Genomic DNA, 22,328 nt, shown 5'->3' with positions numbered 1-22,328 from the left:
ACCTACTGGCCTCCACACAGCGTGGCTGGGAAGGGGAAGGGCGAACACCGGGTCGGCTACTGGAGCCCTCCGCACCGGAAAAACAAACACGGGGGTGGGGCAGAAGAAACCAAAACAGCTGAGTCCGAGAGCACACACAGTGTCAGGGCAAGCCATTTGGCTGCCGACCTTGTAAGTGTAGGACCAAAACTGGGACATTCATACCTAGGGCAACAGAGGGGCACCTTAGCAAAACCAAATCCAACTGACGCCGAGCGCAGTGAGCTGAGTGGGCTGGCCGCGAGCGTGAGCTGGGGGGTCCCCAGAGGGTCCCTTAAACAGGCCTGCCTCTGGGGCGTTTGAAATAGCATAACTTATGTGTATCTCAGTTGCCACTTATGTTAATCTATTGTGTAAGATTAAGGGTGCAGTCCTATCGCTGTCACTCAGTCCACGTCAGCTCCAAGGAGATAATCTATAATTGATTTTCCACCTTTCACTTTCTATCCAACCCTTGGGATATCTTCCAAAAAGCCTCTAGTTCAATACAAGAATTCTAGAATTTCAGATGTCTAGTCCATAAACGCTAGAAAGGAAAGAAGGGTCCATTCTGCAACCCCCCCCCATCACCCCGACTCTCAATGGTCGAGCTGGATCACATTTCAAAAGAACTACAATTTTTTCAAATGTCAGATTTCTTTATTCTTTTAAAATGTGCACATTGTAGTTTACTTAAATACAAAATGTTCATTTTCCTTGCAGGTAAGAAATTTCATCAGCATTTCCATGTCAATTAGATTCTTTTTAATCAAAATCCTTCCATTAAAAATAAATAAACATTTAAATTACTGAACTATTATATTCATTAGTCTCAATACCTCTTATAATACTTACAACTTCATAAAATAGATTGTAAACCTTGCCTAACGGTGGTGTGCAGTTCTGAGCAGGCGCAGTGAGGGGCCAGACTGTGGTCTCACTGGCACTAAGACAATCCCTGTCGCCATCTTGGCACATCCCCTCCTCCATGGCGGCTCCACATGTGGCTGCTGACGGTCTGCTCCTGCCCTCAGGAAGTCACACTCCTGTCCCCCAGATAGTGGTGGCCTCAAACTGCAATATGACAACTAAACCTGAAAGCTAGCACTGCCCCAGATGGCTTCTGTAAAGGCTAAAACACACAGTGGTGTGCTCCAAGGGCGTCGCAGTTCACACCAGGTAAAGAAACTTGCTTTAGGGGAAAAAAGGCATCCGACAGGAACCAAAGGCAGTTTAATTAAGGGTTCGAAGTACCTCCTATGTGTAAACCTGCTGGTTTTCAAGCCGAATGAGAAAGAATACAGTGTCTATCATAACCCACGCATACAACCAGCTACGAAGACAAGCTCAAGTTTGGTAAAACATAGAGGCTTCTAGTGACTAAGAAGCGTCAAAGGAGAAACCTCTCGCGGCAGAAGAGAGAAGCAGCAGCCCAAGGCATCCGGCCATTTCCTCTCACCAGCCGGCAACTGTCCTCAACCTTCCCCAACCCGATCCTTCCACCCAATGCGGACAGCCATGCTCATGACAGCTGTTCAAGGGATCAGCTGTCGACTTTTTCTCAAGCTGCAACAGTAACATCAGTATTACAGTGGTCTTATAAATACACCCACGTGATCAACTGTAACTAGGAAACACATGAGTATAAAATATAAAATAGACAAAGTGGAAAAAATATTTACAACTATCACAGACAGACAGACACAGACACACACACACACACGCAGATGGGCAAATACACCTGAACCTGTCTGTCCAAATAAAAAGCAGCTCATGAGGCAAGCCAGGAGCCACAAAGGGTCTTAACACAAACGTTCCAGAAGTAGCACGTTTGTTTTGTTTGTTCAGTCTTCAGAGGCAAATTTATCAAAAGTGTTCTGGGATTTACAATGGGTTTAAATTACTAAATAGTAAAAAATAAAATAATAATAATTACCAAAGCCTGGGAGCCCAGTGCCCATGTGGGGACCCTTCTCAAAACAGCTCATGGTACTGGCCACCACAAGCCACTCTGAGGGATGCTGTGACCTCTCACCCTTAACCTCTGCCAAGTTCAACAGCAGGACCTGTGGGTGCCTCATCTGGTGCTAGGTGACGGAGAACACAAATGACACAGGGCTCACCCAGGTCTACCTGGGGACTGCACCCCTCAAGGGCAGACCAACCCTCCCCTCCACTCCCACCGGAGAGCCTGTGCTCCCAGCATCACACCCTGGCCCAGAGCTGCCCACCTGGACAGGTGGATTGAATGGCCCTCATCTACTTAAATCTCTTTTGTCAACAGATTAACAAACAAACAAACAAAGGCATTGCCTCTGAGGACAGAATGGGCCGTCCTGCACCTTCCACCCCATGGCTCCTCCATGTGGCCTCTGGGGATATTTCTTGGAAGGCAGCAACTCTGCCAGAAGCTTGCTGGCTCTTCCTGGCCCTGCACGTTCAGATCTCCACGTGTGAAGTGAGAACCCCTGCAGAGCGTGCAGACAACAAGGAAACCCTTCCTTCTCTGGGTCTGAGCTCTCTTGCTTCAGCAGGACAACCAGACAGCCACAAAGCAACAGACAGACTGCCGAGAGTCCAGCCCACTTCCTGGGCAGCTGGGGACAGCAAGGCATCTGGAAAGGCCAACTGTGCTTCCGGCTCACTCTGCATCACCACGTGGCCAAATTAAAATGCTTGGCAGCCTCCTGGGGTGGGGGTGGGGGTTGGTTTTTCTCCAAATACAAACACAAGGCCTTGCGGAATGAGACACGCAGTCTTGTGAGATGAACGCGTGTGGGGAGCACTGTGCTCTTTCGGCCTCAACTCCCCACCCTCTTTTTTTAGATCTAAAAGAGTAAAACTACAGAAATCTTTTTGCTGTAGGATCTGTAAAGGGAGCAGACTGCATATGCCAGGAATGCAAATATTCCCACAACAAAACGCCCAGTGTCTTCCCTCGTGGAAAGGGTGTTTGGACAACAAGGACTTGGAAAACGCGATGTGAAACCAGGCCCGACATGTTTACAGAATCCCTGATCATAACTATTGGTGCTGTGGCGGCACGTGGGGGGCCGCTGTCCTGTCCCGTCGCACCGCGAGGCGTGCTACACAGGCGGCTGGAGCTTGACCTTCCATCGCTTGGACCTCACTCGGAAGAAGAAGCACATCACCATCAGGAACAAGGATGAGGCCACATAGAGCACGACACAGAGGCTCATGTCCAGGCTGGAGAAGCCGACCCCGAGGAAAGGCACGGCCGCCTCGGCCTCCTTGTGGGCCCCAGACCCGTGCGGACTCTGGAGTTTTATGTCTAGTCTGTGAAGCAAGCTCTCTGCAAGGTGGGGCCTGGGGCCTGGCCCGCTGGGAGGACGAAGACTCTGGGTGTCCTGGTCTCCAGGGGCGTTCCCCAGGGGAGTGAGCCCCTTCCCCTCCTCATCCCCCCCGGCCACAGCCCCTCCTTCCCCAGAATCTCCTGGGCCCGCAGAATACGTGTCTAGGAGGTTGCTGCGGCCGTAGTGCTGCTTCAAGAAGGTGAGTACGTGGCCCTCGTTCCAGCTGTCCAGGCCCTTGATTTCCTCGTGGCAGGCCGGGCAGAGGTCCGGAGTGGGCCACGGAACCTTTGGAAATTTGGGATCCTCACTGAGATGGCCTGGGAGAAAAGGAAGAGCCGTGTGGAGAAAGGGCCATCAGTGACATGACCCCACGGCACTCGGCCGCTCCAGAGTCCTGCCAAATCTCCTCCTGCCCCTCCCAGCTCTCTTCCCACAGCCTCCCGCCGGTGTCCTCTTCTCTGAGCCTGCAAGCAAAGAAGAGACTGTCCACACTCGGCCCCACCGCCACTCGCCCAACCGCACCTGCTCCAGTCCACCCAGTCACTGCGCTTCCAAACCGGGCTGCACAGAGCTCTCCCCACTGTGCTGCTGCCCCCGCAGAACCTGTCTGCCCTTTCCCAGGCCCCGGCCATGCTGGCTGCCAGGGCACCCCTGTCTGACACTCACTGTCTTTGTGTTCCCACTGCTTCTCAGGCACACTGGCCCTTCCTGGACCCTAAAAATCCTTTCAGGATCCCCAAAACAGATTTCAGGAGTGATGCACGCTCACTGTTGGAAAACTAAGAACTAGTGATGTGCAGAAGGATGAGCAAAGATCATCTTCAACACACAGACACACACAGGTCTCTCGTCGGGAGAGGCCACACCACGTGCTGCTGTACCTGGGTTCAGCCGCAGCTGTGAGCTCACAGGTATCAATCTGCCCCGGCGCTCCTGCTGCCTGCACAGCCCCTCAGCACGCATTTCCTTGTTTATCTGACTAGCCCCTGTGGACGGCCATGTGAACAATCCTGCCAGGACAGCCTTGCACACACAACTTTGCACACTCGCCTGATGACTTCTGAAGTGGAATCTGATTCAGAGAGTGCCCACATTTTTAGGGTTTTTGATACCTACTACTCCACCACCCTTCAAAAGACAGTTCAGCGATCACTGCCGTCACTACCCGCAGGGGGCTGGACTCCTTGCCTCCTGAATCCTGCCACTCTGCCCCTCATTCATTTCTTTGATCAGTAAACACTGATGAAGCACCACTAAGGGGAGGCACCTGGCCCCCCACGGAGGTCAGCAAACATCCGCATGCAGGTGTGGACAACCCACTTCACCATCCAGCTCAGGATCCCTCTGCTAACCCCACGCCAGGACCAAACAAGCCCTCCTTGCACAGAGAGCTGCAGCACACGTTGCTGCCCAGCACTCGGGACCCTCGCCTGACCTGCTGATGCCTCGTGAGCCCGAGTGCCCCCAGAAGCAGACGCAAAGAAAACCACAGAGATGCTCCACTCTGGCCCCTCACGGCTGCACATGTGTCTGCTCACTACACGCATGTGCTGCATGTGGACCAGGAGGGGACGGTGCACAGCCCGGCGGTGGCCAGGCTGTGCCCTTCAGGAGGCTGTCTGCAGAAGATGTGGGCACAAACACACGAAGACCAACCAAGGGCCGTCGGAGAGTCCTTGTGTGAGACTGAGAAGCCAGGAGCGACACTGGACAGGAGACCTGGGTCAGCTCTCGGAGGGGCCTCCAAGGAGCATGGGTCTTGATCCACAGGCTGCAGGTGTGGTGGGGCTGGGGGGACGTAAGGGATCTGAGCAGCAGCACCAACACAGTCCCTTTCTGTCGTGGCTTGCTGAGGCAGGGCACACGTGGGCTGAGGTCAGGGGCTGAGGCAGGGGCTCCTGGACAGGGCAGGACTGGCTGGGGTCTGGGTCCGGCTGCTTCAGAGCTGGGAGCTCTGGGATAAGCACACGGACCCCTGTGAGGAGGGTGGGAGGGAGGGAAGGGAAGGAGGGAAAATCCTTGTATTAGGGCCACAGCCGAAGCACCTTACACTGCAGCTGACGGTGACAGAACAAATCCCAGCAAACACAAAAGGTGCCCGCGGCCACATGGCCCAAGGCACAGCAGCCAGCTCTATGTGCAAAGAAAAACCAATTTTCTTTAGTGCTTTGGTTGTAGTATGTTTTTATAATACAGCGGATTAAATAAAAACCGACAGTTTAGTAGCATTTTCTGTTCATCTCTATTAAGATTTATTTCTCGGTGGAATTATTTTTAAGCCTAATTTTAATCTGCCATTGATTTAGGAATAGTTTATAGTTTGAATTACTTAACTCTGAGAAAATACATGTGCCCTATTTAGTTTTTTTTAAACAAAACCACTTTGAGAGGTTTGGTTTACAGCCTGAGAAGATTTCTTTTTCTTTTTTGGTGGCAGGCCGGCACAGGGATCTTCTGAACCTGTGACGCCAGTGTTATCAGCACCATGGTCTAACCAAGTAAGCTAACCGGGCCCATGAGAACAGATTTTAACACTAAAATTCCTTACCCAAAATTAATTACATTCTAAGTTTTCCACTGTCAAATTCACCGGAGGGGCCTAGGGGGCTACCAGAGGTATGACAGGGGAAGAAAGAGCCACATCAATTTCCCTGAGGACCCAGGAGCCCCCAAGATGAGAGAAAGCTCTGGAAGTCAGGGACTCTGGCTCCTTGCCAAGGCTGCTGCAGCCACCAAGCTCTGATCACGTCGGCCCTCCCCAGGCCAAGAGCCCTGCGCACAGCAGGCGGCAAGGCTCGGGGCGACCAGTGCCAAGCCGTCCTCGCAGTCTCCAGGCCACACTGACCGGCCCGCCACAGCCCCGCTCACACTGCAATGACCCCTCCACAGCCAGGATCAAGGTCGTCCATTCTAAAGGGCCAGGGGCACTCAGGTGGTTTTTCTCACCTGCCAGGCGGCTGTTTACTGTGTTATGCTTCTTCCAAAGCCAGAGAATTGCTTGGTCTGGGGTTTTCACCGAATCCATGGATTCTTTAGCCATGTCTTCAAAGTGCTCACCACATTCTTTACACCCAAAGAAGGTGTGAATGTACCTCCTCATGGTCTGCAGCACAGCTTGGGGGTCGTCTTCAAACCCTGCAGGGGGAAGAAATACCGTTAGCTCTATGGGCAGGAGAGAGTCACCAAGCACAAGCAGACCACAAAGCTCACAGTGGCCTCCAGGAGTGGGGAGCAGGCTGTGTGCCCGACACCTAACGGGCCAGAGGTGGGAGACTATGCATGAACCAGGAGCCAGCGTTTCCCCAGACACCTGATGTAACCAGAAGGTGCCCATGGGCTGTCATGACATAGCATCAAGCACATACCAGAAAGCAGACACGTCAATGCCAAGTCCGACACCCAGCTCCAAGGACAACGAGCCACGAGATGCCAGGACGTCACCAAGCCCTTAGAAGGGCGGGGCTCCTACCTCTCCACCAGGCTCTGGCTATCTTTGCCCTTGGCCTGATGACCCAAAGGGCAGCTTCACACCAAAGCAAGGGACTTTCCTTGGGATCTGCCACCCGTCTGCAATCTTTCTTGCCTTATAAGCAATTCCCAAGGTTGGTGTTGGGAACAAGGACAGCAGCTCACTGTGAATTTGTAGTTAACTATGCTCTGAAATCCTTGCAAAGCACAGCCCAAGTGTGAGTGTGACCTCAGTGACTCTTAGCTCGCCACCCACCACATGACACAGATGGTCACTGACAGTTACAGACAGGTCAGCTGCCCGGGCTCTGCATGGGGGCAAAAGGGCAGACCAGTCAGGGCCTCCTCTCTTCTTAAAAAGGCTCCACCATCTAGAGAGACGGTGGTTGTTTTAAGAGGAAACACCCACATCTACAAGCCATACAGAGTTTATGCCATTGTATGTAAACACAGGTACTCACAGGACAAGGGCATATCTAAGTAAAGACAACGTGAATGACTAACACAATATTTTAAGAAGTAACCACCATTGCACAAGCAGAGAAAGCAGCCAGGATCACGCTAAAAGTCCCAAGAACACCAAAGGGGCGAGTGCGGGGCTGAGCCCAGCAGCCCTGCTCAGACCGGGCAGGGGATTGAACGTACACAGAAGAGACCCAAGAGATTAAAACAGATTAACTGTCAGCACTAAAAGAAATGCAGTAAAATAATTTTAAAAAAAAAAAAAAAAAAAAAAGACATGCTTTTAAGAATGAATCCGAGGAGGGAGCTCCTCCTTGCGTGCCAGCACAGGCCAGAAGCTCACCACGGCACTGCCTGCAAAGGACAGTCCTGCCAGGCCCTGTCCTAAGGTCTGTGTCTGTCATTAACCTTGACAATCTTCATTTATTTCACTCAGAGAAGGTGAAAAGCAAGCATATCACCAACTCCTCCTTGGCTTTGAGCACGTCCGGGGCATCGGGCAGCACCCAGCGTGAGACCGCGGGCACTGGCCTGCCACCCAGCCTGGTTGCCCTCCTCTCCCCACCGGGATCTCCACAGACATCTGCCTCGCACCACCGGGTAGCCCCCCTCCTCTTCCCCACCCAACAGCCGCATGCTCGGGGCCACCCTAATCTCTAAAGTGGACAAGAACCAGAAACCCCTACCTGTGGGGGAGGATTAGAGGACTCGGCAGGCGTTTTAGTAGATGGGGTTTAAACATACAATAAGGAGAAGAAAAACCTTCCAAGACTTAATCCCGCAGTCTCATCTGACCCAATTCTTTTGGCAGGAGACGTCCTCCTCAGAGGCTGCTCCAGTCTGTGCGGCCGTGCGCTCTGCTCTGCTGTCTCCACAGCCCACCACGCCACGACCAGTTCTACAGTATTTTCATATGGAATATCCTGGGGACAACCTCCTTTCTGGCCATCACCATGCTTCCTCCAAAGCCTCATGCTCGAGCACGCCTTTGCACGTAACAGGAGCAGATGGAATAGGGTGTGGAGTGCCCACGCCACCTGCCTTTTCTCACCAGAACCTTCTCCACATAAACACGAGGTTCCACTAACTCAGGCTCATGTTGCAGAAGTGGGTTTAAATGGTCTGGCTTGCATTATATCAGACAGTGCTGATGTTCTGATTTCAATTTCTGTTTGGAGAGTTTCCAGGCTTTCTCCCAAAAAAAGGTTACTCCTTGTTCTGCACAGTTCTTAAAATGGTTTGAGAATAAAGTCCACTCCTCCCCCACCAGACCTTAGGTAATAGTACGTCAATGTCACCTTGAGGGGAGCAGAGGTAGTGAAGATTCAAAGGTGGCCGCTGCAGCAACTCCCACCCCTGCACACACACCCTTTTGTGGTGGAACTTTGCTGCTTCCCCCATTAACAGTGGAATCTGTTTCCTTCACCACAAATATGGGCTGGACCCATAGGATGTGATGGGAGTGATGCTGTGTGACTTCACACTGAGGCCTCAGGGGGTCCTTCCTGAGCCTAGAGTTACCTGGTGGGGAGGCTGGGGCTGGCCTGGGGGAGCTCCTGGACCTGATGACCACAGCCACATGCGTAAGCCCAGGCAGCACTAACAGGAGAACCGCCTGGCCGAGCCTAGTCCAAATCGCTGACCCACAGACTTGTAAACAAATAAAATGGTGGTTGTCTTAGCCATGGCATTTGGGGTTTGTTTGTATGTAGCAAAAGATAGCTGTAAAGAAAAATTGTAATTTTACTGGAAAGAACACTGGGCTATGTGAGTCAGAAGACTCTACTTCCGACTTAACACAAATATTCTGAGTGATTAAAAAAACAACAGCTAAAACACAAGCGACTGCCCCATGCTGCCAGGGCCTGCTTACACTGGGAAGATACACACAGCAAAGTCCAGTGTGGATAAAAACTAACACATGTTTTAGGGTCTTGTGAAGGACAGAAAACATAGTTTTGATGTAGCCACTTCCCCTTGTGGCAGGCAGCCTCAGAGACAGCCCACGGCTCCCGCCTCCTGAGCTCACACCTCGTGTAACCCCTGCCCTTGCACGAGGTTGGGCCCAGTGCGCAGAACTCGGCAGAAGTGATGGGTGTCGCTCCATGGTGGTACCTCTGCTGGCTTGCTCTGACAAAGCCAGTGGCCGTGATGTGAGCTGCCCATGAAGAGGCCACACGACGAGGAACTGCGTCCTGCTCCAGCCCTGAGAGGAGCAGGGAAGCAATCATCCCCACTGGGCCTCAGAGGAGGCCCCAGGCAGCCTCATCCATCCTTCCGCAGAGAACACACGGGAACCTCTCTGCATTCCTGACCCACAGAAACCAAATGTGGGTTAAGCTGCTAAACTCCGGTGCAAACTGTTGTGCAGCAGTTGATAACTAACGTGCCCTCCAAATGTTTTCACTCAGTCTCATATATTTTCAAAGCAAAAAAGGGAGTTTGCTCTGCAGAAAAATTCCTGGCCAACACCATCTCCTTCTCTGGGGCTCCTTCCTGCAGATCAGCCATGTACGGCACTGTGAGTTCAGCAAAGTGGGGACTTGCTCTGCTGCCCCACAGCTATGGTGGTTTGTGCATGTGTGCAGACTCCAAGAAGATGCATCCCCCCAGTGTGGGACCCCATGACACCCCGATGACACACTGCTGTGTAAACAGCAAAACCTTTGTGTGTGCATCTGATGGCATGCGGCGTGCGCCAGCATGGGCGCCACGTTAGGCAGACCACTGCCCTGGCCTGTGTGGGGCAGCTTACCTGTGCCAACCAGTGCATCTGGACGGGCTGAGGCTTCAACAGTCAGAGTGTGGAACAACTTCCAGAGAGAGCATGGGTAGCCCCTCAACTCAGGTTGGCTTCCCTGACACCCAACCCACTTTATGTGACTAGTAAGGAATATTCCAGAAATCTGAAAAAAAAAAAAAAAAAAAAGCCACCAAAAAAGTCATTGCAAAAATTTAAAATAGAGAATGCCCTCTATCTTTTCTTTTTGGGGGGCAGCTGGCCCATAGAGGGATCTAACCCTTGACCTTGGTATTTATAACACCTCTCTCCTGATTGGGGTGGTGGTTACACAGGGGTGCACATCTATCCAATCTTCATCAACTGTACACATAAGATCCGTGCATTTCACCACATGTAAATTTAAATTCAGTACAAAAACTTGAGAGAAAAAACTATTTTACTAAAGGAGTTATCATAATATGGAAATGTGGCCTGTCCTTTCCAATCTTTGGGGAGAAGGGACAGGTTTATCTGTCTTGACAAATTCACAATATTGAGCATAAAAGACATCCACCTTTTTTTTAGTCACAATTAGTTATAACGAAAGTATTAAGAGAAAAAGCTACTAACAAAAAAAAGTCCAATTGTCAAACAATTCTTAGCCAGAGCAGATAAGATACGTTCACTCTGGAAGCGAGCAGCCGGCCTACAGCAGGGCTGGCGAGCCCAGGCCGAGCCAGCTCAGCCCAGAGCCTCGTGCTCCCACCACCCACCTCTCCCTAACAGCTCCTGAGCCCAGGACACGCTTCCAAGCGGGAGTTGTCACACATCACTGGACTGTGACGCTGGAGGACACTCCTATGCCTCAAGCTCGGAATAAAAGTGGGAGACAGATTCAGGCGAGAAGCCCAGCGCTGTTAGTCTCTAAGCGCCAATAGCAAAGGACGGGGCTGACAAAATCGTGGTGCACACGCGCGCGGAAAACCCACAGTGTGCAGGCTAGTGTGCCAACCAAGTGTGCCGACCGAGGGGAGGTCTCGACAAACAGAACACGGGCTTACGTCTTGTTAGTAAACTCTCTGGGGTCATGGAGGAGCCACTGGTCTGGACTGCAGAGGCAGCGGCAGGAGACCCTCGCCTCATGGGGTAGCTCCAGCAGGGCCACGATGCTTACTTAAGACATCATTTTTAGTAGATTTTAGGTGGAAAACATACACGAGTTTACTAAAATTAAAAACAAAACATTCCAGTGTTACACTGCTGGAGAAAACCTCCGTTCCCTCCATAGGACAGGGTGTCATAGTGCACATGTGGTGAACTGTCCCCAGACCAAAGTCTCCAGCAGGACACTGCCAGCACGGCAGGGAGATAAGGGAGTAGATACGGAGTTGCCACAGAAACAAGAGCAGTAAAATCACAGAGGGAACAGGACCCTGTGCTGTGGGGTGCAGAGGTGCTGACAGGGCCATCATGGCCCAGGAGGAGCCTGTCCACCTGCAAGGGTGGCTTTCCTGTTTCTCCCTGCAGCATTCAGGGCAGGAAGGACAAAGCACATTATGTAGAGGACAATCACGGCATGCAAGGGACATGCCATGCTTTAGCAAGGGGCCTGGGACTCACCCGCATCTTGTTGTTGACCAGGTCAAGGACGGCGTCGTAGGGGATCCTGTCCAGGGGAAGGCTGGCCAGCCACTCCTGAAGCATCTCCAGCAGCTTCCTGACGGGCGGCCGGCCAGGGAACAACTGCGCAGGGAAGGACCACCATGAGGGGCTGCTTGGGAAAAGCACCACCGCAGCCCCAGCACCTCCGCAGGAGATCTGCAGCAGCCTGGGGGCTGCACTGCAGGCGGTCAGCCCATGGAGCCCTCCACCGACACACGCCCCGCCCCCCGTGTGGCCCTCGAGTGCTGGTGCAGCGTCTCCAGGGAAAAGGATTCAATCCATTCAGGGCTTTAACTTACAATGGGGGCCCCTCTAAGAACCGAGCACTGAGGTCAGGTGTCTGGCCAGCACCTGCTCTTGGCCACCTGTGCCCACCTGTGCCAGGTGGCTGCCTCACAGTGACAGAATACCAGTAACGGTGTGACTTATCAAGCTGTCAAGGGCTGCTGGCCCTTCTGACAGCACCACCCGTCAGTCACTGGCCCTTCCTCAGCACAGTATATGCTGGCCCCACAGTCCTGCCCCCACCCCCTGCCCTGGCCAGGCAGCTCTGTCATTTTTTTTTTTTTTTTTTTTTTTTAAAGATGACCGGTAAGGGGATCTTAACCCTTGACTTGGTGTTGTCAGCACCACACTCTCCCGAGTGAGCCACGGGCTGGCCCAGCCAGGCAGCTCTGACCATGACTCTCGGAAACGGAGTGTGGGACACAGAGATGCTGGCAGCCTGTGTGCAGCTGATGCCTCACTACACTCCAGAAATGCATCTAGCTGAAACAGTCCAGTGGCTCTGTCTTCCTTTTATAACGAACTTCAACTAGACATCACCTTATTAGGTGAACAAAATGAAGACTGTGGAAAGTACTCTTAAAAACCTGAGCTAAAATCTTGCTCATGATGCTAAAACAGCTAGAACAGAAACATCACACTGCAGCTCAGTGAGGGCTTCCGCCTACACAGCTTACGAAGCACCATCACCAACTCACCAGCATTAAATTTACTTTTCGACAGGTAAGTAAACTTTAGAAAAATTATTAAGAATCATTTACTATCATCTTGACTTAAGGAGCTATCTCCACCACCTGTGTAAAACCTCAAGTGCTATGTCTGACTGAAACAGGGACAAGAGTAAAAGAAGTACAAAGAGAGAACGCCCTTCCGTGGTTCTAAGGAGAGGACATTTCCCACGTGCTACCAGCTGAACAGCTCGGTGCACTAGCCGGCTGGTGGCCACCGCAGGAGCTGCGGCTGTCCAGCGATAATACAACGGATAGATTAGCAGGACATTTCCTTAAAGGAAACGAGGCCAGCTAGAGGTTTCTGAGCTCTGAACAGCACGATGGGGTGAACAGCCTGCCCAAACAGTGTCCACTGACTCACCTAAAACCCATCGCTCATCATTCTTCCAAACATTCTACTTGTTTTTCAAAAACTATATACCACATAAGTAAACTCTATCAAACGTACTGAATATAAATCATTCTATCAGGACCTGACATTTGCACGAAAAATCTTTAAACTTTCAGCTTCCTTATCTTTTAGAGAGTAATAAGTAATTTAGGTCACAGCAGTATGTGCTGTGACCCCTGCACCAAATGCTTTCTCCTGTGACCAGCTGCGGGGACAGAGGTGGGGTGAGTTTGGGGGTTGGGCTGTCCCAGGGGTCAGAGAGCAGGAGGGCCACAGTCCAGGCCAGATTTGCTATGGCCCCTGGAAGAAGGGCTCAAGTGTCCCCTGGGAAGTGGGAGACCTGCCTCCAGTGCTCTGTCCGACACAAAGTTCTGGATCCAGAAACAGACAATGAGCCATTGATTCTTAGCCCTGGCGCTAAGAGCTCTTGGCAGGAAGGTAGCCCTGACAGCCCGTCCCCTCTAAATGCTGGTTAACACACAAGCCATCTGCCCACTTCACCCGCTGCTGGAGGAAGCAGCCCTCAAGTGCTAGTGCAGCGTCTCCACGTGGTCCTTCCCTGTGCAGTTGTTCCCCGGCCGTTCGCCCGTGTCACCTGCAGCAGGCTGTGTCCTCCCTCCCTAATCACCCAGACCCTCTCCAGCCCTGGGCCCCTCCAGCCCTGCCTTGAGTCCTGCTATTTAGAACTGGACTCCTTGAGGGAGCTGACCATCCTGGCCACTGCAGCCCCGCTCCTTCAGCTCCCTCAGGAGCCCCTCCTGCTGGGCCAGGCCACGCCCCCCCCATCCTGGCCCAAGCCATGCAGGGCACACCTGCTGCACCCCGTGGCCTCGCCAGCACGCCCTGCTCCTGGAGGGATCCTCCTCACATGGCCGCCTCCCTGGCTGGTCCTCACCCCGAGCCCTGGCTGGCAGGGCCCAAGCTCTGTCAGGCTGTCTCTTCCCTCTCCTAGTGACCCCATCAGTGATTTCAGACCCCACATCTGTGGTTAACGACAGTCCCTAGGGTGAGCCCAGGACCCGCCCAGATCTGCATACACCTCTCCCAGCAGGACCACCCACTGCCTTTCCTCATGTCCCCACCCATCAGCCACCCCCCTAGAACCACTGAGCCTCAGTCTGTCCAGTCCAGGGCCTCCTGCCATCCCCTCTCCCAAAGAAGTGCTCAGCTCATGCCCCAGCACCTCTTCCTGTCCATCGTCTACACGGAGGCAGAGGATCCACAGCCCCAGTGCTCAGGACAGCAGCAAGCCCAGCAGCACTGGAGACGCAGGGGCCAAACAGTCGAGGTGCAGGCTGGCGCAGATGGGAGGAAGGTGGACGGCACCTAGCTCAGGTCGCCTAATCCCCTGCGTCAGGAGACCCATGCTCCTTGGTACCCACTCTATGTAGAGCTGAGTCCTGCGCCCAGCACACACCTTGGCAACGATAGTCACAAAGTCCCTGAGGGTCTTCAGCTCTGCTCCGGCCAGGGACCTGTGGGTCGCCAGCTCCACCCGCAGCAGATAGTGCAATCCCGACTCCAGGTCTGCCATGTACAGCTTTGACCTAAGGGAGACGCCAGAGTCAGGCAAAGCACCACCTTCTCTTTCCCATAAACTCCCCTTCTTCAATCCTGCCCACAGGGACCCCCATGCCTACAGGGAGGTCTCCGCCAGCTGGCGGTGTGGTGACCGTCCCCATGTGGCCATCCCTGTGAGCCAAGCCTCCAAGTCTGCACTTGGTTGCCCTCAGGGGGTTCACTTGCTTGTCGAATTCTCTCCAAAACACGACTTCCGAGTTTTCCTCTTTATTTGGCTTTTCAGGCAAGCGAAGCGATTTTTTCCTCACACCCGGCAGTGACTTCAAGTAAGAGGAAAAGAAGGATCGGAAAGGCTTCGCCCTGTGGGGAAGGAGGGCGGACAGACGGCATCTGAGAGACGGGCTGAGGGCCACGCAGCCACCCTATGCCACAAGCTAAGAAGACCCTCCCTCCGGGTTCAGGAAAGCTAACGGCCCTCCCACCCAATTCATTCTTCGGGCAGCAGAAGTGGTAGTGGACACAGCAGCCACTGCCAGGCCTCAGGTGCTGACCATCCACCTTAGAAGATGAGACGAGAAAAATCAGGTACACAGATGACGGCTGAGCTTCAGCTGTAATAAGTACTATGATTCATTGGTGTTTGGTGGGGACCTTAAGACGTTTTGCAAAGCTGGTTTGAGCATCTGCCAGGATCAGCTTTATCCTGACTGATTTTCAACATGCCTAAGAGCCTTCGCCGACGCACCCGCAATCTGCCAGCTCTGAGTGGGGCATCTGGAAGCCAGGCCTGGGGCATCCGGCCCCTCCCCAATGTCTGAGCACTGGCCTCTGCACAGGGTGGGGCACACTTCTGAGGCTGTGGTGGATACGGTCACCGAGCACATGCTCTGTGGCTCAGGACTCACCAGCAACGCCCACAGCTACTTGCAGTTTACGAAGAAGGAAAGGGGTGCTATTTGTAAAAACAGCAAAATAGCAGTAAAAATGTTAACATTATTTTGTGCTAAAAAGTTGATCGTTGTGCTCCAGGCCTGGGATGGGTGCTCCGCAGGGCAGGTTCCCCAGGTGTTTACGGCACACCCAAATAAGCTCTGTGGCCGCGGTGACCCTGAATCCAATGTGTTCTTGTTTTACAGAATAGAAACACATCTGGGAAACTGTGGTGTGCTCACGGCTTCTGAGCATGGCGCCCTCACTGCCCCAGTCAATCGTTGCAGCTGCTCAGCCAGAGCCCCGGGAGGCAGGGACTGCCATCCTGTCTTCTCATCGCTGTGGCCCAGCACCGAGCAGGTGCCCGGACATGGCGACTCAGCAAGAGCCGCCGAGTGAATGGTGGCAAAACCGCAAGTGCGAGAACCCTGCTGGTGATGGAAGGACCTCTCAGTGCAGGGTAGGGCAGGGGCGGGAGGGGAGGGGGACCTCCCACAGCAGGGCAGGAACTGGCGGTACCTCCTAGGGCAGGGCCAGCTGCACACCACCCTCGTCCACCAAGTGAGAAAGCTGGGACCAGAGGGGATGCCACAGGCTCCCCCTGCAGCCCCAGAACGTTATGTAACTTTCTCATCTATTCTGCTTTTCTAGCTTTATCCAAGTTGTTCACCCTTAGAGGGGGGCCCAGTTCAAGGGCACACATGCAGAGGGGAAAGGGTGTGTGAGGTTTCTGTGGGCCTCCTCACCCCCTGCACTCTGGAGAGGGGCAAGCATGGGTGCCTGCCAGGGCGGACTCAGACCAGCCTTGAGCCAAGGGCCCGACGTAGCACAGCATTTGACAACATCTGCAAGATCTGGCTTTGTTCAGAAACCCATGAAAACACAACACAGACAGCAAGTGCCCACGAGCCCAGAACCACAGGTGGGATCAGCCGGGGCAGGGAGGCCACGGAGCCAGGGCTCGTCTGGCTTCGCCCCAGACCCAACCTGTGACCTCACAGCCTTTGTCCCACAACTCAACACGGGGGCAGTTTCCTGGATCCCACCAAATGCTGCAAATACTACTTAGGCCAAGCAAGCACTTACACGTTAACTAGTCCATGTGACCCATTTGGGTGAATCAAGTAGCAGGAGGGGACCGAAGAAACACCAAGTTTCTCCAGAAGTGCTTTATCCGCATCCAGTGCTCGGGTCACCACGATGTTTCCATACGGAATCAAGTCCAAGATAACCTGGACAACAGGAGAACAATGTGACCTCCACCAAGGATAACAGTTCTCTCAGAAAATATTACGATGAGCAGACACACAACCCTGCAGGCACCCCTTACACAAAAGTACATAAAAACCACTGAGAGCTCAGCTCTGCTGGGGGCTCATGTCAGCCGATCCCACGCAATAAGAAACAGGCCGTATTCCTCACGGAAACCACCAGCTCAGTACGAACAGTGGTCCCATCACCAATGCTGACAGCAGCACACGTGTGTTGTGCATATAGAAATCAGAAAGAACGTCACGTGGCACACCTCTGTACTGGGTGCTGCATAGTCAAGACCATCCTTATGCCTTAACTTTTGCTGCATTTTTAGGCAGCTGACTGAGACACGTGCCCGTGGGCAGAAACCGCATGTCACTTGGCGACTACACAGGCTAATCACAGATAGCATCTACCAACAAGCTTTCACTCTTTTTTTCTTGACACACCAATAACTGACTGGACACTTTACCTTTTTCTTTTTTTTAACCAAGAGTTAGAGAATGAATTTTACTTTCAAAAACCAGTGCATCCTCCACAAAATGTACATTAATTGAGTAGACACCTTCACTGTTTGTCAGCTGCACCCCAACAGCCTGTGTCCCCCAACAGCATGGCTATGGGGCCAGGCAGTGCGGGTGCCTTCATGTGGACAGCTAATGTGGCCCCAGCCAGTCCAGCTCCAGTGCCTGTCGCCTTCAAGCCTCCATTCCTTCCCTAGGCAACCTGCACCTGTCAGGTTCTGCTTCAGCTGAAGGCACAGCAAAGGTGGTGGAGGGGCCGCTGGAGTGACACCTCAGCATCTAGAACACACTGTGCAGGCACCCTCCCCACGGTCAGGCACTGCTCTTTGCTTCTCCTGGACACTGACAGAACCGGCCATTGCCTGTACAGAGGGCACTTGCTGAAAGCATGTGGGTGCTCTCCAAGGGAGCTGCGACCCTTCTGAACTGGGTGTGTTTGCAAGGAGTGGATCACTGCTTGGGCTACCCCTGGTCACTCATCTGGGCCACCCTACAAATCTGCCTGTGCTCGAGAGCACCCCTTCTCGGCAGGCTGCTCCTGGCTGCCCTGAATCCGTAGGGTGCCGGTGCTGCAGGGGGAGCGTGCCTGGCACTAGACGGACCTACACCCACCTTTCTTGTGAGTAGCCCCTGCTCTGTTCGGTGTGAGTGTGGGACGGGGTGGGTGGCGGGGGCTCTGCTAGACGGCAAGTGCACAAAGCAGCCTTGGGACAGCAGGGAGGAGACTCTGGGATAGCCACACATGGCCAGTGGCTCCTCAGCACCTCCACCTGGAATCCTGGCAGCATGGTGCCATGCAAGGTGGCCACGACGCTGTGTCTGTGGCTTCCTCCCCAACCACAGCTCCAAAGCGCTCAGCAGGAGCAAAGCTGCTTCCTCTCATCACTCTAAAGCTCCCCCAGATGATGGGAAACAGTCGCCTTTCAAGTGGCACAGAAGAGGAGGAGAAGCTTGGGGTTGGTGCTGAGCAAGATGACCTCTCTTGTCCCTGTGAAGGCCGTCAGTGTGAGCGAGCCCCCGCCAGCTCCGTGTCTTTCCTGGGCTTCACTCAGACTGGCCACAGGGAAGGCTTCTGAACCGCACACATGAAATGAAAGCAAGACAACAGTTCCTGCTAGAAACAATGGTTCACACGATCTCGGAACTGGGCAAAAATGTTGCGAGTTCAGAACACAGCAAAGAAAAACTCCTGGTGGTACTGCACAAGGTATACAGAACGACCTTGGGGGAGAGGGCTGGGCCGTGCTTCTGAACCCCCCATGCCTCCCTGCTCCCCGGCCAGCTCTCTCATTCTGACGCTCTTTCCTGAAAACCAGTGACTTGGCTGAATACTACAAACCACAGCCCTGACGACCTGTGGGAACTGAACACGAGCCAACGAGGGGCGACGCCGCTGAGGGGCCGTTCCCACCACGCTTCTCATCACGGACCCCCGCCCGGCCTCAGCGCACAACAGTGGGAGCCGCACCTCTCGTCCCAGGTAGGAGCCGTTGCTTTCCAATACCACAGCCACGTACTGGCCACCATGGTTGTCAACGAGAGAAAGAACGTCACCGGGCCTTTTAAGAGAAAAGGAGAGGCTTTTACTGCTTTCAACAGCAGCAAGCTGCGCACCACACACGAAGCCCAAATCACTTGATGTAGCTCTGCGTTTACAAAACCGGGCTCCACTCAGAACGTACCACCTTCCTTGTGGAGCTACTCACGGAATAGGGTCCAGTGGCGGGCAAGCCGGAGGCCGGTTTCCTTCCGTGTGGTTCTGCAGGAAGTCGATCATCGTCTGTCTGACTGTTTGCAGCTCTCGGTCGGGTCCTGCTGGAAGCACCCGCAATCACGCCGTGTCTGCCTGCACTCAGCAGATGAGCACGTGGGACTGGCAGCCCGCCCCAGCCCAGGGACCACAGACAGAGTGGTGCAGATCCCCATGGGTGCACCTGATGCACGTGGACAGGGTGTGGCACATGCAGTGGTGGATTCACATGACAGGTGGCTACACAGCAGCGAGAGTGACAGTGGACAGGCCACAGGGACACTGTGGACTCCACCACGTCAGACCAAATGCAGGCAGAGCCACCTCTCATGCTAGAAACCATGACAGGCACCACCCTGTGGGATGAGCCACACAGGGGCCTTGACCTGGGCATTGATCCCCTGGGTGGGCTCATCCGTAAAAATTCATCAGCTGTGCACATGTGAATTATTCATGTCTTCAAATACTTTTCAATAAAAAACGTGCTTTTTAAAAAATTTCAGTACTGCATCTGCCAAGGAAGGCAAAGCACAAAATGAAAAACTTGCTGAAGCCAGGAGTGTCTGAACTCATGAAGGACAAGGGGCAGGAAGGAGCGTGCTGACGCAAACATGCTGAAAGTGGCGTCCCACCTGGTGAGTCTCCTGAAACCATTTGAATTTTAACAGGCTTATGAGGCGACTCTACAAGATTAAAAGATAATGCTTATGTCCTTACCTTTAAAATTTTCTCCAGTTGTAAACTCCTTTGTAAATGCTTTAAAATACTAAGAGAAAAAACAGAATGAATAAGAAACAGCCTTGTGTGTGGGGGGTGTGTATGTGTTGATAGTTAAGCAACAAAATAACCATCATCTTAGAAAGAGCTTTAGTCAATTTACTCTAGAAAGTTTACATTAACTGATGATAAACCACACCATGTGTCCCTGAACATTAGTGTTCCTTCCAGATTTATGAACGGGCTGAGGTCGGTACCAATCAGAATGCCTTTATTTACATTTTCTGACCCAGCAAGGCTGGAAGCAAGACAATTCGATAGGGCTAGAATCTTAAAGATGCTTTCTTCAACTCTCGGCATTAGAAATGTATCCTAACAGTCAGCTGTGGCAACACAAAAGATTTGCAGGCAGCAGAGACACTGTTGAGAATCTTTGAGCAAAAGAAAAGAATTCTTATACTAAAATAACTAAGGTTTCTTCAACAAAAACACGTTAAAAGCAGTGGAAGAAAGTCACAAACTGGGTAAAGATATTCCTAATACAATTGAAAAAAAAAGATTAGTATTGAGAATATACAAAGGACTTCTAGAAATCAGTAGGAAAAGTACGAACAGCCCAAGAGGAAAATCAGCAAATGACAGGGACAGACATTCCACAGTGACCCCAGTGTGCAGACACAGACGTGCTCGTCTACATCAAACGAAACCACAGGGCACTCGGTACCGCACTCATCTGTGGGCGAACATGAAACCATCAGACCCCACCCAGTGCCCACATGGGAGCCCTGGCCCTCCAGCTCTGCTCTGCATGTTCCTGGATTCTGTGGCCCAGTGACCTCTCCCAGGGCTCCCACAGGGAGCTCTTGTCATGCTCACAGCAGCGCTGTTCAAAGTAGCAAAAGCCAAGAAGACCCCAAACACCCAGCAACAAGAGGGGTATCGTCACACAACGTGACATGACTGGGCAATCAGATCCAATGACCACAGCAACATCCAGAACTCGGGTGAATCTCGACATATTCAGTAAAAGAAAGAAGTTTACATATAGCACAGTATAACCTATGTGTAAAGTTAAAAACAAAATAAGACAGGAACACATCTTGATGTGATCAAACTCTAGGACAGGACAGCAAGAGAAGGTTGCTCGGGCAGGGCTGGCCTCGCAGTCCCATGTGGGCATCTGTTAGGGGACAGATCCACAGGTGCCATTACAACAATCAACATCAGCCACTTTGAAGGTACACCACACAAAGCACAGGACTTGAGGGCTGAAAAGAAGCTGGGGATCATGATGCTTCCTTAAAAATTATCTTCAAAGGCACAACACATTGTCGATGCCATCGTGATGCGTCTGTGTGCAGGCATGTGGCCACACATACATGTACACACACACACAATGTATGTATTGGACCCTCAGGAGGGTCATGTTTACCTCTGCCCCCTAGTGGAGGAAACGGGTACAAACTTGTCTGTGGGGCCAACACAGCAGCTGGGATGGCACTGACCAGCCTGGAGCAGACGGGCCTGGCACTGACTGGCATGGCACTGACCAGCACAGCAGGGACTGGCCCGGTGTTGACCGGCGTGGCACTGACCAGCATGGCACTGACCAGCACAGCAGTGACTGGCCTGGTGTTGACTGCCATGGCACTGACCAGCCCAGTGTTTACTGGCCCAGCACTGACCGGCCTGGTGCTGACTGGCATGGCGCTGATCAGCACAGGGCTGGGTGGGCAGTGCTCATAGCACGCTACACTCTCATATGTCATTATGTATGTGTGACCCACCAGGGGGAGACCCAGTATCACAGAGACCACACATGTGGGGGAAACACTGGGCAGACAGGCCTCAGGCCAGGGTGCTGGCCCTCGTGTGCTCCAGTCACCCCCATGCCCACCAGTCCTGCCGGCTGCAGGTGGGCCTCTTCGCGCATCCCGTGTGTGTGGGTGGGGCTGTGTACGTGTGGACAGTCCCGGAACAGACTTCCATGGCTCGGCAGGGAGAACAAAGAGGTGACCCACTGCAAACGTGCATTGCTACTAAGTTTCAAAGAGCAAGCCAGAAATGCTAGAAATGTATGAACTACCAGTGTGCCGAATTTCAACTTGTAAGAAGCCCTTGTGGGGAAGGGCGGGCCAGGCCACAGATCACGGGGGCTCTCCGCTTACCCTGAAGGTGGGGTAGAAGTGGATGTCGTAGGTGCGGCACACTTCCTGGTTCTTTTCATCTGCACAGTCCAGGGCAGCAACTCGGATGGCAGCAGCCCAGTCTGAAAAGCAGGAGCATGACCTTCAGTGGGGCAGGTGCTGGACTCACCGGCTCCCTACAGCCCCAGCACCAAGCGGATCCCACCCCAGGCCACGAGACATCAGCCCACACACCTCCCTCCATGCCATTATCTCACAACAGAGTGTTTCTGTGGCGAGGTGGGAGAGAGAGAGACAATTTCAGCTGACAGGATGGATGCATCCCTACACCGAGGACAACGGAGCAGACTGACTTTTGCTGAATTTGCAGATCACTCAGCAGCTACAACCGTGCAGCCTCTTAATTAAACGACGTCCTGATGGGTGAGACAC

At 52.9% G+C, this 22,328-nt stretch overlaps 1 protein-coding gene across 1 annotated transcript in view; it reads right to left on the bottom strand.

The window, feature by feature from the left end:
* Positions 1-734: 734 nt before the first annotated feature.
* The window catches only part of QSOX2 (quiescin sulfhydryl oxidase 2), a 35,381-nt gene continuing 13,787 nt past the window's right edge, over positions 735-22,328 (bottom strand). The window contains exons 2-12 of the mRNA XM_063082480.1: positions 21,918-22,018; positions 19,750-19,798; positions 18,989-19,094; positions 18,751-18,841; positions 16,591-16,736; positions 14,800-14,934; positions 14,471-14,600; positions 11,605-11,727; positions 10,018-10,168; positions 6,279-6,467; positions 735-3,649 (exon numbers count right to left, since the gene is read on the bottom strand). Of these exons, the coding sequence (XP_062938550.1) occupies positions 3,105-3,649; positions 6,279-6,467; positions 10,018-10,168; positions 11,605-11,727; positions 14,471-14,600; positions 14,800-14,934; positions 16,591-16,736; positions 18,751-18,841; positions 18,989-19,094; positions 19,750-19,798; positions 21,918-22,018 (1,766 nt within the window). The 3' untranslated portion in view covers positions 735-3,104. The remainder of the gene's footprint in view (positions 3,650-6,278; positions 6,468-10,017; positions 10,169-11,604; positions 11,728-14,470; positions 14,601-14,799; positions 14,935-16,590; positions 16,737-18,750; positions 18,842-18,988; positions 19,095-19,749; positions 19,799-21,917; positions 22,019-22,328) is intronic.

The sequence above is a fragment of the Cynocephalus volans genome, chromosome 17 (genome assembly GCF_027409185.1).
Source record: "Cynocephalus volans isolate mCynVol1 chromosome 17, mCynVol1.pri, whole genome shotgun sequence".
Classification (NCBI taxonomy): Eukaryota; Metazoa; Chordata; class Mammalia; order Dermoptera; family Cynocephalidae; genus Cynocephalus; species Cynocephalus volans.
The sequence above is the reverse complement of the archived record's forward strand: the minus strand, read 5'-3'. Positions and strand labels throughout refer to the sequence as shown.